Below are 14,423 nucleotides of genomic sequence, written 5' to 3'. Positions count from 1 at the left end.
TGGGGTACCACCAGGGGAGATCCCYCACCACTCTCTCTGAAGGCTGGGGTGACATTTTCTGTTCATCATAGATACTGTGGTGTTTGTATCATAAAAACAGGACGATCTAGCCCGCAGGACCTGCTTCATCACTGCACTGAGACGGAAGAGAAGGGTCTGGGCTGCAGACTGGATCCCTGACTGCAGTCTGTCACTCTGATAACCACCAGGACAGAGGTTGTTCAGTTCTCCTGTCTGGTAGTTGTGGTGGTTCAGTCCTGGCTCCAACTCTGGAAGGAAAAGTGACAGCTCCTGATCCAGGGCTTGTGACCTGCAACTTCAGAGGTCCAGTCATATGGTGGCTCAATGAAGATAGCTCACTCAGGCCATGGTCTACTTATATCGTTCATTGACATCCATTGAAACAGACAAGCAACACCGGACATCAGCAGGTCCTCATGGACTGCAGACTGTAAACAGAAAGTGTACAGAAGAGCATATATAGGTTTATATGAGAAGCTCTTTGCTGTACACAAACAAGTTAACACAGCCAAGCCTATTTAACACTAATTCAAGTACTTAACAATATGGAGCCAATTATAATTATTTAAGTCCATATGTTTTTGTTCAACTGAGAAGGGAAACTTAGTCCCTGCAATGATTTTAAAAAAATAACCAAGTCAGTCAGAGTCAATTTCAGAGTCAATTCATACACTCACAACGTGAACTACAGTACTTTTATTGCRCAAAATGATACGTGACAAGTACAATAACCTCACTACGGTAACACTACCTTTTCTGTAAATCTGGTACCCTCGCTTTGATAAAATGAATTTTWGAATAATTTGGAAAAGATTCAACATTACACTTTCACTACTACATGTCAAGTAAACATGAATTAAGGCACTATCATTATCATCTCACTTTAAAAACACCAAGATACAGCCATCCTTCTGAACTGAACTGCAGGACAGGAATGAACCTGCTCAGGAATGTTACCATGAGGCCGTTAGTGATTTTAAAAGCGGTACAGTTCAATGGCTGTGATGGRAGAAAACTGAGAATGGATCAACAACATTTTAGTGACTCCACAATAATGACTTTTAACTCAATGACTGAAAATACAAATATTCCAAAACATGCATATTGTATGCAATAAGTCACTAAACTAATACTACAACAAAAACACAGCAAATGAATATGCTTTTTGGCCTAAATGCAAAACCTTATGTTTGGGGAAAATCCAATGGAACACATCACTGAGTAACTACCTCCTTATTTTCAAGTATGGTGGTGGCTGCATCATATGACACAATGCCAAAATTACACTGTAGTTGCTTACCAAGAAGACAGTGAATGTGCCTGAGTGACCAAGTTAAAGTTTTGACTTAAATCTGTGTAATGATTGGCGGTGAGTCAGAAGCAGGTGAAACGTTTAAATAAAACAACGAACACGCCACTAACATACGGCAGACCGCCGATACACAATAACAATACCAACTGGTGAGTGAACCTGGGAGAGTGACATATAAAGGGGAGGAAATTATGAAGGTAATGGAGTCCAGGTGTGAATCATAATGATTCACAGGTGCGCGTAATGATGAATCCCAGGTCYGCTGGTGAGTACTCTGGCGATGTCATACGCCGGAGGGGAGGAGCAGGATCTGACTTGACAATCTGCTTGAAAAACTATGGCAAGAATTAAAATTGCTGTCTAGCCATGATCCCCAACATCTTGACAGAGCATGAAGAATTATGAAAATAATAATGGGCTAATATTGCACCATCCAGGTGTGTAAAGCTCGTAGAGACTTACCCAAGGTGTGTCTAACATGTATTGACTCAAGGAGYTGAATTSTTATGCAACGACTATCTTCTAGCTATTTCATTTCTATTCATAAAAAATACAAATAAACTTCCACTTTGACAGTGTATTATGTATAGATTTACAATTAAATCCATTTTATTCCCACTTTGTAACAATAAAATGTGAAGAAATCCAAGGGGTATGAATACTTTTCCATGGCACCATATATGCTTATTTGCACTGAATGTACAAAATATTAGGAACATATTYCTACTATTGAGTTGCACCCCCTTTTGCTCTCAGAACARCCTCAATTCATCAGGGCAAGGTGTCGAAAGCGTTCCACAGGGAGGCTGGCCCATGTTGACTCCAATGCTTCACATAGTTGTGTCAAGTTGGCTGGATGTCCTTTGGGAGGTGGATCATTCTTGATACACACAGGAAACTGTTGAGCGTGAAAAACCCAGCAGAGTTGCAGTTCTTGACACACTCAAACCAGGGAGCTTGGTACCTACTAGTGGTTAGAGCATTGGACCGGTAACCGAAAGGTTGCTTGTTCGAATCCCCGAGCCAACTATGTGAAAACTGTCGATGTGCCCTTGAGCAAGGCACTTAACCCTAATTGTGCCTGTAAGCTGCTCTGGATAAGAGCATCTGCTAAATTACTCAAATGTAAAAATGCTAAATGAATGGCACACAATCCATGTCTCAATTGTAGCAAGGCTTAAAAATCCTTCTTAAAAACCTGTCTCCTTCCCTTCATCTACACTGATTGAAGTAGATTTAACAAGTGACATCAAGAAGGGATTGTAATTTTCAGCTGGTCAGTTTATGAAGTGCAAAGAGCAGGTATTCCTAATGTGTTGTCCACTCAAGTCAATGTCACACAATGTCGAGATGCAACATTCTACCCAGGAATATTCACAATGAAATACGTTACTCTCGTTATTCCAAGGGCATCTTTTCTGCTGACAATGAAAATTAATCTTTGTCTTTATGCAGGGTGTGATGTCAGTCAGAAGCTATCAAATGGAATGGTTACTTTCTATGTTATAGAGTGGAATGTTTTTTTATGCTGGTGTATCCTGAGGTAGCTCCTCAGTCCGTACAGGCGAATGGCCTCTCTCCCATGTGGACCTTCAGGTGCATCTTCAGGTTGCAGACTGAGCGAAGCGCATGTGACACTGGGTAACAGCTGAAGGGTTTCTCCCCTGTGGTGTACCCTCTGGTGCCTCTTTAGGTTGGACGAGTGTGAAAAACTGGCCTGGCACAGGTGGCAGCCGTATGGTTTCTCCCCTGTGTGCATCTCTGGTGAATCTCTACCTGTTTGGGGAAACTGAAGGCTTCCCACAGAATGAACACGGGAAGCGCTTCTCTTTGCCATCGGATCTACTGATAGCGTTGCTACTAGCTGTCATTTGTCAATGGGCTTGTGTACCCATTTAGTGTTGAGGCACTGCATTGGTCTGAGGTCTGGGTTTAACATTAGGAGACTGTGAGGAGGACGAAGGCAGTGAGTGTCTGTGTTGTTGCAGGGTCCATGTTCCAGTTGATAGATTCTATAGAAGGCAGGCTTAAAGGCAGCACCTGTTAGGGGGTTAACCTGAGGCGCCAGCAGTCTCTCTGAATCACAACTATAGGAGCAGACGGAGCATCACTAGCGGAGTCGGTGTCTGTTCTCTCCTGTCTCATATGGACACCTCCCCGTCCCGCAGACCAAATCTACGCATCGCCCTGGTCTCAGCCATGATGTTGTCATGGAGACTTATTTTTGGATGTTGTTTTGTGCTCGACTGTCTGTTTCTGGTTGTGGTTAACAGTGTTGTTCCCAGCCCAGAGTTGAGGACGCCGTCCGCATCCATTGACCTCCACTATGTTGCTTCTGGTCCTGGCCTGCTCGGATGTCTTCCCCTGGACCCATGGCTGCACCAGTCTGGGAATCAAAAATGGCTGCGCAATCTCCTCTGTTAGCCTCCAACCAACCACCTGCAGGAAGAGTTTAGAAAATAGACTTCACAAACATGGCAGAGAACTCTAAATATGGAGGTTTTTTTTGTCAATGACCTGGTCAAGTTCATACATTATAATGTGTGTGTTTGTATGTAAACATAAGCTGTATTTATTTCATTTTATTATTGAGGAAAATTTAGAAAAAAACAATAGCCAGGTGCATCACTATTCCCATTGAAGATCTATTACTGTATGTAGGCTATATGTATTTCTCCCTTACCTTGCTCCCCCATCTTTAGTCCACTCAGCAGGTCAATGCTCTCTGGTCCATCTTCAATTGTCTCCTCTTTGACCAGCAGCAGATCAGGCTTCCCATCCTCCATGTCTACTGACTGTAAGAGATACAGAGTGAGAGGATGTTGGATCAAGAAATCTGATATGAGTACCCTACTATGGAGCATCTTATGATTGCATAGTACTCATAGCAGTGCCTCATTGCCCAAACATGTTAGTTGATTTGATTACTTTACACTTTAATGGTTTGTTAATTCAGAGGCATGTTCCCACACTTAAGACAAAATTTATCAAGACCTGGGCCCGTATCCACAGAGTCTCAGAGTAGAAACGCTGATCTATGATCTTTCCATTAAATCTTATTCATTATGATCTAAAAGGCTAAACTGATCCTAGATCAGCACCCGGACCTACTATGATTCAGCCAGTAGTTCAGTGGGCTCACCTCAGTGAGACTGTGTGTGGTCCTGTTCTGCTCTGCTGGTTCCTCTGTGGGTTCAGGAGGAGATGTAGTCTGGTTGTCCTCCATGACCATGGTCCCCTCAGGGTTCCCCAGACCCTCCTCCTTCACCAGCAGCACCTCTGGACCCTCCTCCTCCTGGAAGAGAGAGGTGATACAGATTACACAGACATATACTCCCTCAGGTACGTACACACACAAACAGGTAATAAGTGTTTACCCATCCCACTACTATATTATAGTTACAGAATTACTTAATTGTTGTTAAACATCATGGTGGACATAAATATGATTTTGTGGGTAAATATGTGTCAACTATGATAAGTCAAAAGTCAGACAAACCTCAACTATTTTGACGTGTAAAAAAAATGCATGAAAAATGGGTGAGGCTATATGGACAGGCTTGGTGCCCAAATAGATGACGTATGTCGCTCAGCTGAGAGTCGAGTGGAGACGAAWGGAGTCTCTTCAGTCTGTTGTCCTGATGAACCCTTCCTGGCTAGCTAGTTTATGCTGGCTTGTAGGCAACAGCAGCATGGCGCTAGTTAAAACTTGTAAAATACCAATGTTTATTTCGATGGACGAGGGATTAATAACTTATAGTATTGGGCACCATACGGATGTCACCGTAACATCCCAATTAGCTAACGTAACGACAAGCCGGTGTGAATGACCAGTGTTGTTTCGTGGTGCGTCCCACTGTTGCTTCACCGGGCAGCTGTATTACATGTTGCTAGCGGTAGCTAACGCGGCCAATTTGTTCTGAACTGACAGAACGTCCCCACTCAACGGTCGCTGCGTGACATATGTCATACATTTTGGGCACCAGGCGTGTTCGTATAGCCTCTCCAGTGTACAGTAGGTGTTTGTTTGTGTCTGGGTATGTGTAGGTATATTTAGTAATTGTATATTGGTTATAAAGTGCTGTCTGGTGTATGGAGAATAAGGTGAGATCAGATGTGATGTATACTAAAGAGAGTCTCAATGAAAGTCTTAGAATGAAAAGTCCCATTTTGTGTTTATTAACCCTTTACACACGTGGGAATTGGACTATATGGATAGGGTTAAATTGAAATGTTTCTTACAGAATAAAAAAAATAAAACCATACATAACCATGGTAGCAATTGAAAGGGAACAGTTGAGATAATTAGACCAAAAGTGAGTACACAACAGTTTACCTGACAAGATTGAATCTAAACATTACACTGTTGATTTTGTGCAGTTTCCATTTACTGTACATTTTGCAACAGTTGTTGACAACAAAATCTGAACACACACTGGATACATTCAGTAACAAAATAAGAATATTCCTGGACAATGTGGKGTATGTGCAACATAAGACCAAAAAATGACAAGGGTTTGAGTGAGAGGACTAACTGGTGTCTCCAAGTGGCCACACACCTCTCCAAAGTGTGCACAGATCCTTAGTAATTTCATGGCACTTTTTATGACTCAAAGAAGAGTCTTCAACTATWAAAAGGTACTTTTTTCTGCTCTCCTAGCTGTGCCGTTGAGGAACTAGAGCAAGCACACTTGTASTTGTTTGGAACACAGCCCTGSATCCCCGCCATCACACAATTACTGTTGTTTACACAATCCAAAAAACAGTCCATTATAAATCGCAATCTGGCTAAAGTGGACATAATCTGAAAGCTTGTTCTATCGCAAACATGACTAGCTAAGTTATAAAATACAAATCTTACAGTGTTAGGCTTTCACAAGGTAATTCAGAGAAACAGATTGTCATTGTGGTGCGCATAGAATGGAGTCATGAGTGCATTCAGGTGCGTGTTCAGCAGTGAGTTTTCTTCACAATAAACAAACATAGGCTCAGTCTGTTCAGAAGAACCCAGGGTATGACCCCATGTCATCTTGTAACTGTACATCAAACATAGTGATCATAAAACGTTGACACTGTATATTACATCAGTTTGATTTGGAGATGTGAAGTGCAGATTTGGCTTGCTTGTATGACATCAAAGCGGTATTTATTAGAATCCTCAACGTCTCATCTTTCACGATACATCGAGTCATCTTAATTTACAGCATTTCCCTCAGTCAAAACCCATACAGCGCTTACCCATACAGTGCTGTACAGCTACCACGTTCCAATGTTTGCTTATTAGTGCCCAATTCTTCCATTTTCAACCTGTATATGGTTACGAGTGTATTTAACAAGTGTTAAATAATCCATATAAAAACCACACATGCATGTCAACAAAAAATCTGTATGAACTTGATAAACTGCATTCATTTTCTCATCAAGTAGTTGGAAGTAATGAAATGGGCATTTATAAACATATAGCTTACACAGTACTTTTAAGGCTTATAGATCACACAATGCCTGGACGCAAAATTCTACTCAGGAATATTCAACACTAAAATCTATTACTCGTTATTCCAAATTCATCTGTGGATCTTTACTGCTGACAATGCAGCATTTGATCTACATGTGAAAAGCAATCAAGTGGAATGGTTACTTTCTATGTTATAGAGTGKAATGTTTTTTCAGCTGGTGTATCCTGAGGTAGCTCCTTTCTGAGAACCTCTTCCCGCAGTGCGTACAGGCGAACGGCCGCTCTCCTGTGTGGACCTTCAGGTGCATCTTCAGGTTGCCAGCCTGGGTGAAGCGCATGTGACACTGGGGGCAGCTGTAGGGTTTCTCCCCTGTGTGGACCCTCTGGTGCCTCTTCAGGTGCCCAGCCTGGGCGAAACACATTTGACACTGGGTACAGCTGAAGGGTTTCTCCCCTGTGTGGACCCTCTGGTGCCTCTTCAGTTTGCCAGCCTCAGTGAAGCGCATGTGACACTGGGTACAGCTGAAGGGTTTCACCCCTGTGTGGACCCTCTGGTGGATCTCCACCTTCTGGAGGCAGCTGAAGCCTTTGTTACAGAGCATGCAGAGGAATGGTTTATCTTTACTACCGCCTGATGTTGCGCCCCCTCCCAAAACCTGAGCCCCTTGGTCCTTTGAGTTCAAAACCTGATCAAAAAGGATGCGGCCGTGTGAATCGGAAGGCCCCATTGACGTGGACACTAGGTCGCGATCCCTGAGCGCATGTAAAGGGGAGTGGGTCTCGATATTTGGATTTGTCTCTAAACTTTCCCTGTAATCTAATAAAGCTCTGCCTTGAGAGAGTCCTTCCCCTAAGTGAGTCTCATCCACATTCCATGTCAGAGGAGCGTCGCCCTCCACTTTCACAGTCACCTCATCTACMACTATAACCTCCCCTTTCTTATCTAGGCACCCTTCAGAGTACACACTACTACTGTACCGGTTCCAGTCCCCTCTAGACAGATCCGTCTGTGTCTCTAAACCCAAGGGCATGTTGCCAGGGTCCATCTCTGTAGTGTAAGAACAAGACGGATCATTGCCAGTCTCTAACGCGTAACCTGAGTCCCGATGGGAATGAACCGTCCTCGTGTTCGGGTTACCATAAAGTAAATACTCTAAGCCAGGAGCAGGAGGACAGCCCAGTCGCCTCAGCCCCAGTATCTCTGGGTCTGATCTGTGGTCAGATCCTGTGTGTAATAGCCGCCTGTGCATTACAGTTAAAGTCTCGGTGTCTGTCTCTGACTTGAGGACGGCGTCCAGCATTCCACTGACCTCCGTGATGCTGCGTCGGGTCCTTGGCTGGGGCGAGGCGGTGAGGTCCTCGGTGGCTACAGGGGGCGCCACTCCAGCCGCTGCTCTAGTCTGGATGTCTCGTGGGTCCTCTCYTTCAGTMCTCTCCTGTTTGACCAGAGACGATCCTCCAGAACCAGCAGCCTCTGCATCTGCAGACTGGCACATGAAGAGAGGTTTATTTTATCTTTATTCAACTAGGCAAGTCAGTTAAGAACAAATTCTTATTTACAATGACGGCCTACCCCCAGACAACGCTGGGCCAATTGCGCGCCGCCCTATGGGACTCCTAATCACGTCCGGATGTGATGCAGCCTGAATTCGAACCAGGTACTGCAGTGACACCTCTTGCACTGAGATGCAGTGTCTTAAACCACCGCGCCACTCAGGAGCCCCCGAGGTTATTACCGGTACATGAACTGAATTGGATAACAATGTCATAGGGAAGTCCCACAAGCTCCCGCGCCACATTTGATGTACTGTAATGTTACACTATGACACTAACCTCTATCACGATAACATGCTGRGTTGAGGTTCCACTCCCCTCATCTATAGCTATGGGTTGGTCATCTCTCCACGCGTGGTGTCCCACTGGTTTCACAAAGCTCATGTGGCCTCCAGCGAGATGTCCTTCAGCTGAGAGAGTGATTGGGGGAAAGACGTGGTTAGGTTAGCTACTGTCAATGCTCAACGCTATATYGTACACTACTGACAGTGGCCGTGTCCGAATACCCATACTTGCCTCATAAATATTAGGCTGTTTGAGTATGCGAAAATAAAATGTTTTTTAGTATGTGAATATCTCAAAAATCTAGTATGCTTTAAAATGGCAGGATGTTCTACTCATTTTGCCTTTTCATCTAGTAGAATTCACTTCGGGAATTTCCCAGCCACAACGCATTGGAAGAGGGGGAGTTTTGATAGCTAGATCTCTTCACGGAAACAACAAAACAACTTGGAAGATGGTAAATAGCGAATCTTCTGCGGTGGTGTTTAAATTTAAGTAGTTTTTGTTCTCAAATTTATCACACTTATTTCATCGTACAAGATTGTAACTCCCAATTGGATATCACGAGAAAAAAAAATACGAATAAAAAACCTTCACACTGCTCTTGCTAGCGTTACCTTTTTATTTAAGCTTCATGGGTCGGCCCCTTGGCCTTTGTCAGAGCTCACCTGCTTCCTCCTGCATGCATTGCAGCCTGCCTCATCCTCGCCACATCACTGTCGGTCTCAGTAGCCTCCTCTCTGTTCAAGTAAACATAGTAGCCTATATTTTGCTCTTGCTAAAGTAGACTCCGTTTAACATTAGGTTCTTACTTCATCCTTCTAGCTAGCTAAGTAATACTAGACAGAGCCCTTCAACATTACTGCAATAGCAGTCTCTGCCAGCAGCTAGCCACCTGACTGACTATCTACACTGAACAAAAATATAAAACACAACATGAAGTGTTGGTCCCATGTTTCATGAGCTGAAATAAAAGATACCAGAAATGTTCCATGCGCATAAAAATCTTCTCTTTCAAATTGTGGACAAATTTGTTTACATCCCTGTTAGTGAACATTTCTCCTTTGCCAAAATAATCCATCCACCTGACAGGTGTGACATATCAAGAAGCTGATTAAACAGCATGATCATTACACAGGTGCACCTTGTGCTGGGGACAACAAAAGGCCACTCACACAATGCAAYGCCACAGATGTCTCATGTTGAGGGAGAGTGCCAATTGGCATGCTGACYGCAGGAATGTCCACCAGAGCTGTTAGAGAATTTAATGGTAATTTCTCTACCATAAGCCRCCTCCAACATTGTTTAAGAGAATTTGGCAGTACTTCTAACCGGCCTCGCAACCACAGACCATGTGTAAACTGTAGGTTTGCGCAACCAAAACATTTCTGCACAAACTGTCAGAAAAATGTGGCCTTTTATAAAACGGATTTCAGGCAATTCTACATCATTTTACATGACTGAAGACTTTGGCAGAATATTTTTTAATACCGCACAAATTATCTAAAATGACAGGCTACTTTGACACAAACTGAGAATATGAGATCAATAAAAACGACCTTATCTTGAATCCATCAATAGACTAGGCCTACGTGTGTGGAGACACATATTATAGGCTACAATATGAGGAAATTTGTCCTAAAACTGCTTTCCAGTTTCACTGACTCACCCAATGATGTGCAGCTCACTTACTGGTGATGGCTGATGCGCTCGTGCCAAAAGCCTTTCTCTCTCATTTTACATAGTAAAACAATATTTGGAAGTTGATCAAATATTTTGGTAGCCTACAGCAGACAGATGAGATGATTCTCTTTTCAGCAGGAGCCATTTGCTTTCCAACCTGTGTTTTCCTGTGATTGTATTTGAAATATTGCAAAATACCAGTTTTTGTCTGCATGCTGTTTGTTCACTGACAGATATTACATTTACATTTAAGTCATTTAGCAGACGCTCTTATCCAGAGCGACTTACAAATTAGATATGCAGTGCATTCCCAACTGTAGGACCATACCTTGTTATTAGGCTACATTCCACAGCTAGGCTATTCTTCAAAATAAGCTATTGGTCCTCTGTGACACTTTTTTGTCGTGTAGTAGGCTATTCTGAATTATTTCATTTATTTCTGCACAGACAGCATTAACTCTATAACTTTGGAAAATATATTTCAATAGATGAGGGGTGCTGCAGCTCCTCCAGAACCCTTCACACTTCTATTATGAAATAGATGATGCCGTGCAACGCTGGAGAGATAAGAGTTGCAGGATCATGTCTATCAGAGGGAGAGAGATCATATGAAGTTCATCTCATATGAGATACAGGCACGCTTCTCACACAGACACAGATTGGTCTCAAACATAGGTTACAATGTTGCACAAACCATAAGCCTGGGCCCGCCCAACCCGAATCAACTCTTAGAATATCAGGCCTGGGCTGAATTTCCTGAACGAAACAGTCCAAAACAGCGAGGTGCCTGATCCTTTTCCTGCAGGATTCGGCTCAAATTAAGCACTGATATTAACATGGCACAAGTCATGGCAAAATGTGCAGAATTTCCGGAAATTAGCTTTAAAACAGCACATTTTGTCTGTGCCCCATGACAAAATGTGCTGAATTGTAGCAAACTTGATTCTAAAACTTGTCCCTGCAGTCTCGGCCTTCTGCAAAAATGTACCTCTTGCCATTCCTCTGTATTGGTCGAGGATCTTGACACTACAGGGACGACTGGCGCGGACTCGGTCTCTAATTGTCCTCTCTGCGCGCTCCCGTACCACCTTCAGTTCCAATAGCTGTAGTTTCCTCCGCAATGTCCTGTTTTCTTTCTGGCTTTGAGWYATTTCCAAACGAAACACTGCATAGTCGTCGTCTACGAGTTTACAGATCTCTGCCACGGCTGCATTCGCTAGYACCTCCATGAYGGAGGCTATTTGAGTGTGAAAAACCATTGTTAGCTAACGTTAGCGGCTACTTAGATAACGTCTATCAACCAAGTCCTGTCTCCAGCGCGAATTAAAGACTACCTGAAGTAGTATGTGATGCTGTGCTGTTCAATTAGTCATATTTTGATTTCCAATGTGTAACATAAACGTCTCATTAACAACAAAAACCGCTAACGTGGAAATTGTTCTTGGTCACTGTTCTCTTCCGTTTACGTACTGAATATAAATGATTTTTGGTTGGCGTCATTGYTCAAAGGGTGTGGTTAAATGAAAAAGAAATGCGCGCTGTTCTTTGAATTACGGTACTGTTTATTACGTTACACATCAAATCTCCTATGATCAGTATCTTTCAAGCTGAGAGCAGCCTTGTTTAGAAAGAATAGTGTGTTAGCAAGAATAGAGTAGAAAATAATAGAACGATCTTAATCCATCTACATCATCTCAGTCCTTGTTCTAGCCAAGGTTTACTGTCTCTCTAAAAAAAAGTATTTATACAAGTCTGTTTCAAATGACAAGTTAATAAAGGGTTATGAGGGGTAATATAGTTCACATAACTTCATAGACGCTCTAGAGTCTATCAATGGTTTTGGCCTTCTAGAGTCTATCCTAGGTTTTGGCCTTTTTAGGGAGTTTTTCCTAGCCACCGTGCTTCTACACCTGCATTGCTTGCTGTTTGGGGTTTTARGCTGGGTGTCTGTACAGCACTTCGAGATATTAGCTGATGTACGAAGGGCTATATAAAATAAACTTGATTTSATTTGATGATCAATGAAGGTAAATACAGTATCTTCTGCTCTGGTTTTCTTTATGAGCCACGGTGCTCATTTTGAACGTTAACATAAGGACCTTATCTTTCATATCAGCGATAAATAATAATAATAAAAAGGATAAATTACTACACACATTTATAGGGCTAATTAGGGTTCCCACACGGCCATATATACAGCATGTAGTGACAATTTGCTTTGAAAATCCAAGAATTCTAAGTAGCCAATCAGTCACCAGTTGAGTGGATGGTAGCAAATAGACTTGTTCTTAACACACCTCAAACTTAACAATAGGGGTTACCTTGAATGAAGGAATATTGACTATAGTAGTCCTTTGTATCTTGTTTGGCATTTTCTTGCATTCGTTTGATTGCTATAAGAACTATGAGCTCTCCCACCATCAACACACACCATTACGTTAAAGTACATGTGAAGTACATCTTCATAGATCCCCTGGTGTGTGTTTACYACCACCATTTGTCTGACCATAGTGGTCGGGAGTGTAATTGCCCGAATAATACCAGAATATAAGATGCACCCAAATTTGCTCCAACACAGCGCTTTATTTACCGATGACAGACGGAAGACCCGAGAAGACCGACCACCTGTGCTAATTAGCTATCTAGCGTGCTCCGAATACCTATGTGTAACGGAAGGAACGACGCCAGAAAAGTGTTTTAACTGAAAAATACTGTTGGCTGTAACTGTGTTAGACCCGCTTAAAACRGTGTGCAGTAAGTGTATATTTTGCTTTTATGAAATTATTTAGACGTGATATTAAAGTAAAGGGCTTTATGTTTCTAGAATCGTATCGCAATTGAGAATCAATCCATGTTTAGATGGAGTATTTGACAGTTTTGGTTGCCAGAACCAGTCTCCCTATAAACATAACATATAAGGTCCTTGGACGTTAAGGAGTAACGATAGGTTGTCAGACCCATCCTCTGACCACTATGTCGCCTCTGATCCTGCCCTGCTCAGTTAAGTTGTTCCCTGGGCTCTTGTCTGCACCGGTCTGGGAATCCAAGGTAGCCGCCCAGTCTCCTGCAGCCAAGCACCTGCAGGAAGAGGTTAGAAAATAGACTTTGCATATTTATTTTTTTAATTTTACAATTACCTGGTCAAGTTAATACATTACAATGTGGTTTTGTATGTAAACATAAGTTGTTTTGATTTCATTTTATAAATGAAGAAAATGAAGAAAAAATAGCCATGCACATCATTATTCCCATTGAAGATCTATTACTGTATGTAGGTTATATGTATTTCTCCCTTACCTTGCTCCCCCATCTTTAGTCCACTCAGCAGATYAATGCTTTCTGGTCCGTCTTCTATTGTCTCMTCTTTGACCAGCAGTAGATCAGGTTTCCCATTCTCTCCCGAGAACCTCTTCTCACAGTGCGTACAGGCGAACGGCCTCTCTCCTGGGTGTACCTTCAGGTGCATCTTCAGGTTGCCAGCATGGGTGAAGCGCATCTGACAATGGGTACAGTTTAATAATTTCTCCCCTGTGTGAACCCTCTGGTGGATTTCCACCTTTTGGGGTCAGCTGAAGCCTTTTGTTACAGAACACCGTTTCTCTTTAATACTGCCTGATGTGGCTCCCCCCCTCCTAACGTGTCATCTGAGTCCAGATGGGAATGAACAGCCCTCATGCTCGGGTTACCGTAAAGTATATACTCTGAGCAGGAGGACAGCCCAGTCGCCCCAGCCCCTGTCTCTCTGGGTCTGACTTGTGGTCAGATCCTGTGTGTAAGAGCCTTTGTGATTAAGTGTCTGTCTCTGACTTGAGGATGGCGTTCAGCGTTCCACTGACCTCCGTGGTATGGCAATTGCACCGCTTACAACTGAAGGGCTCTCCAGGGGGTGGTGCAGTCAGCCCAACACATCACCTGTTGTACAGTGTCTGCCCTCCATGATATCTACAACACCCAGTGTCACAGGAAGGCCAAGAAGATCATCAATGAGTCACGGCCTGTTCACCCTTCTACCATCTAGAAGGTGGAGACAGTACAGGTGCATTAATGCTGGGACCGTGAGACTGAGAAAACGCTTCTATCTCGAAGCCATCAGACTGATAAACAGTCACCACTTGC

At 43.0% G+C, this 14,423-nt stretch overlaps 1 protein-coding gene across 1 annotated transcript; it reads right to left on the bottom strand.

The window, feature by feature from the left end:
• Positions 1 to 5,489: 5,489 nt before the first annotated feature.
• LOC111971617 (uncharacterized) lies at positions 5,490 to 12,439 on the bottom strand. The gene is made up of 3 exons (XM_023998471.3): positions 11,296 to 12,439; positions 8,622 to 8,752; positions 5,490 to 8,275 (listed from the first exon to the last, which is right to left on the bottom strand). The coding sequence occupies exons 1-3, from the start codon at positions 11,564 to 11,566 to the stop codon at positions 6,980 to 6,982; spliced, it is 1,698 nt and encodes a 565-aa protein (XP_023854239.2). The 5' UTR covers positions 11,567 to 12,439; the 3' UTR covers positions 5,490 to 6,979.
• Between the last annotated feature and the right edge of the window lie 1,984 nt (positions 12,440 to 14,423).

This window comes from Salvelinus sp. IW2-2015, linkage group LG13 (assembly GCF_002910315.2).
Source record: "Salvelinus sp. IW2-2015 linkage group LG13, ASM291031v2, whole genome shotgun sequence".
Taxonomy (NCBI): Eukaryota; Metazoa; Chordata; class Actinopteri; order Salmoniformes; family Salmonidae; genus Salvelinus; species Salvelinus sp. IW2-2015.
This window is presented reverse-complemented; position numbering and strand designations above follow the sequence as displayed.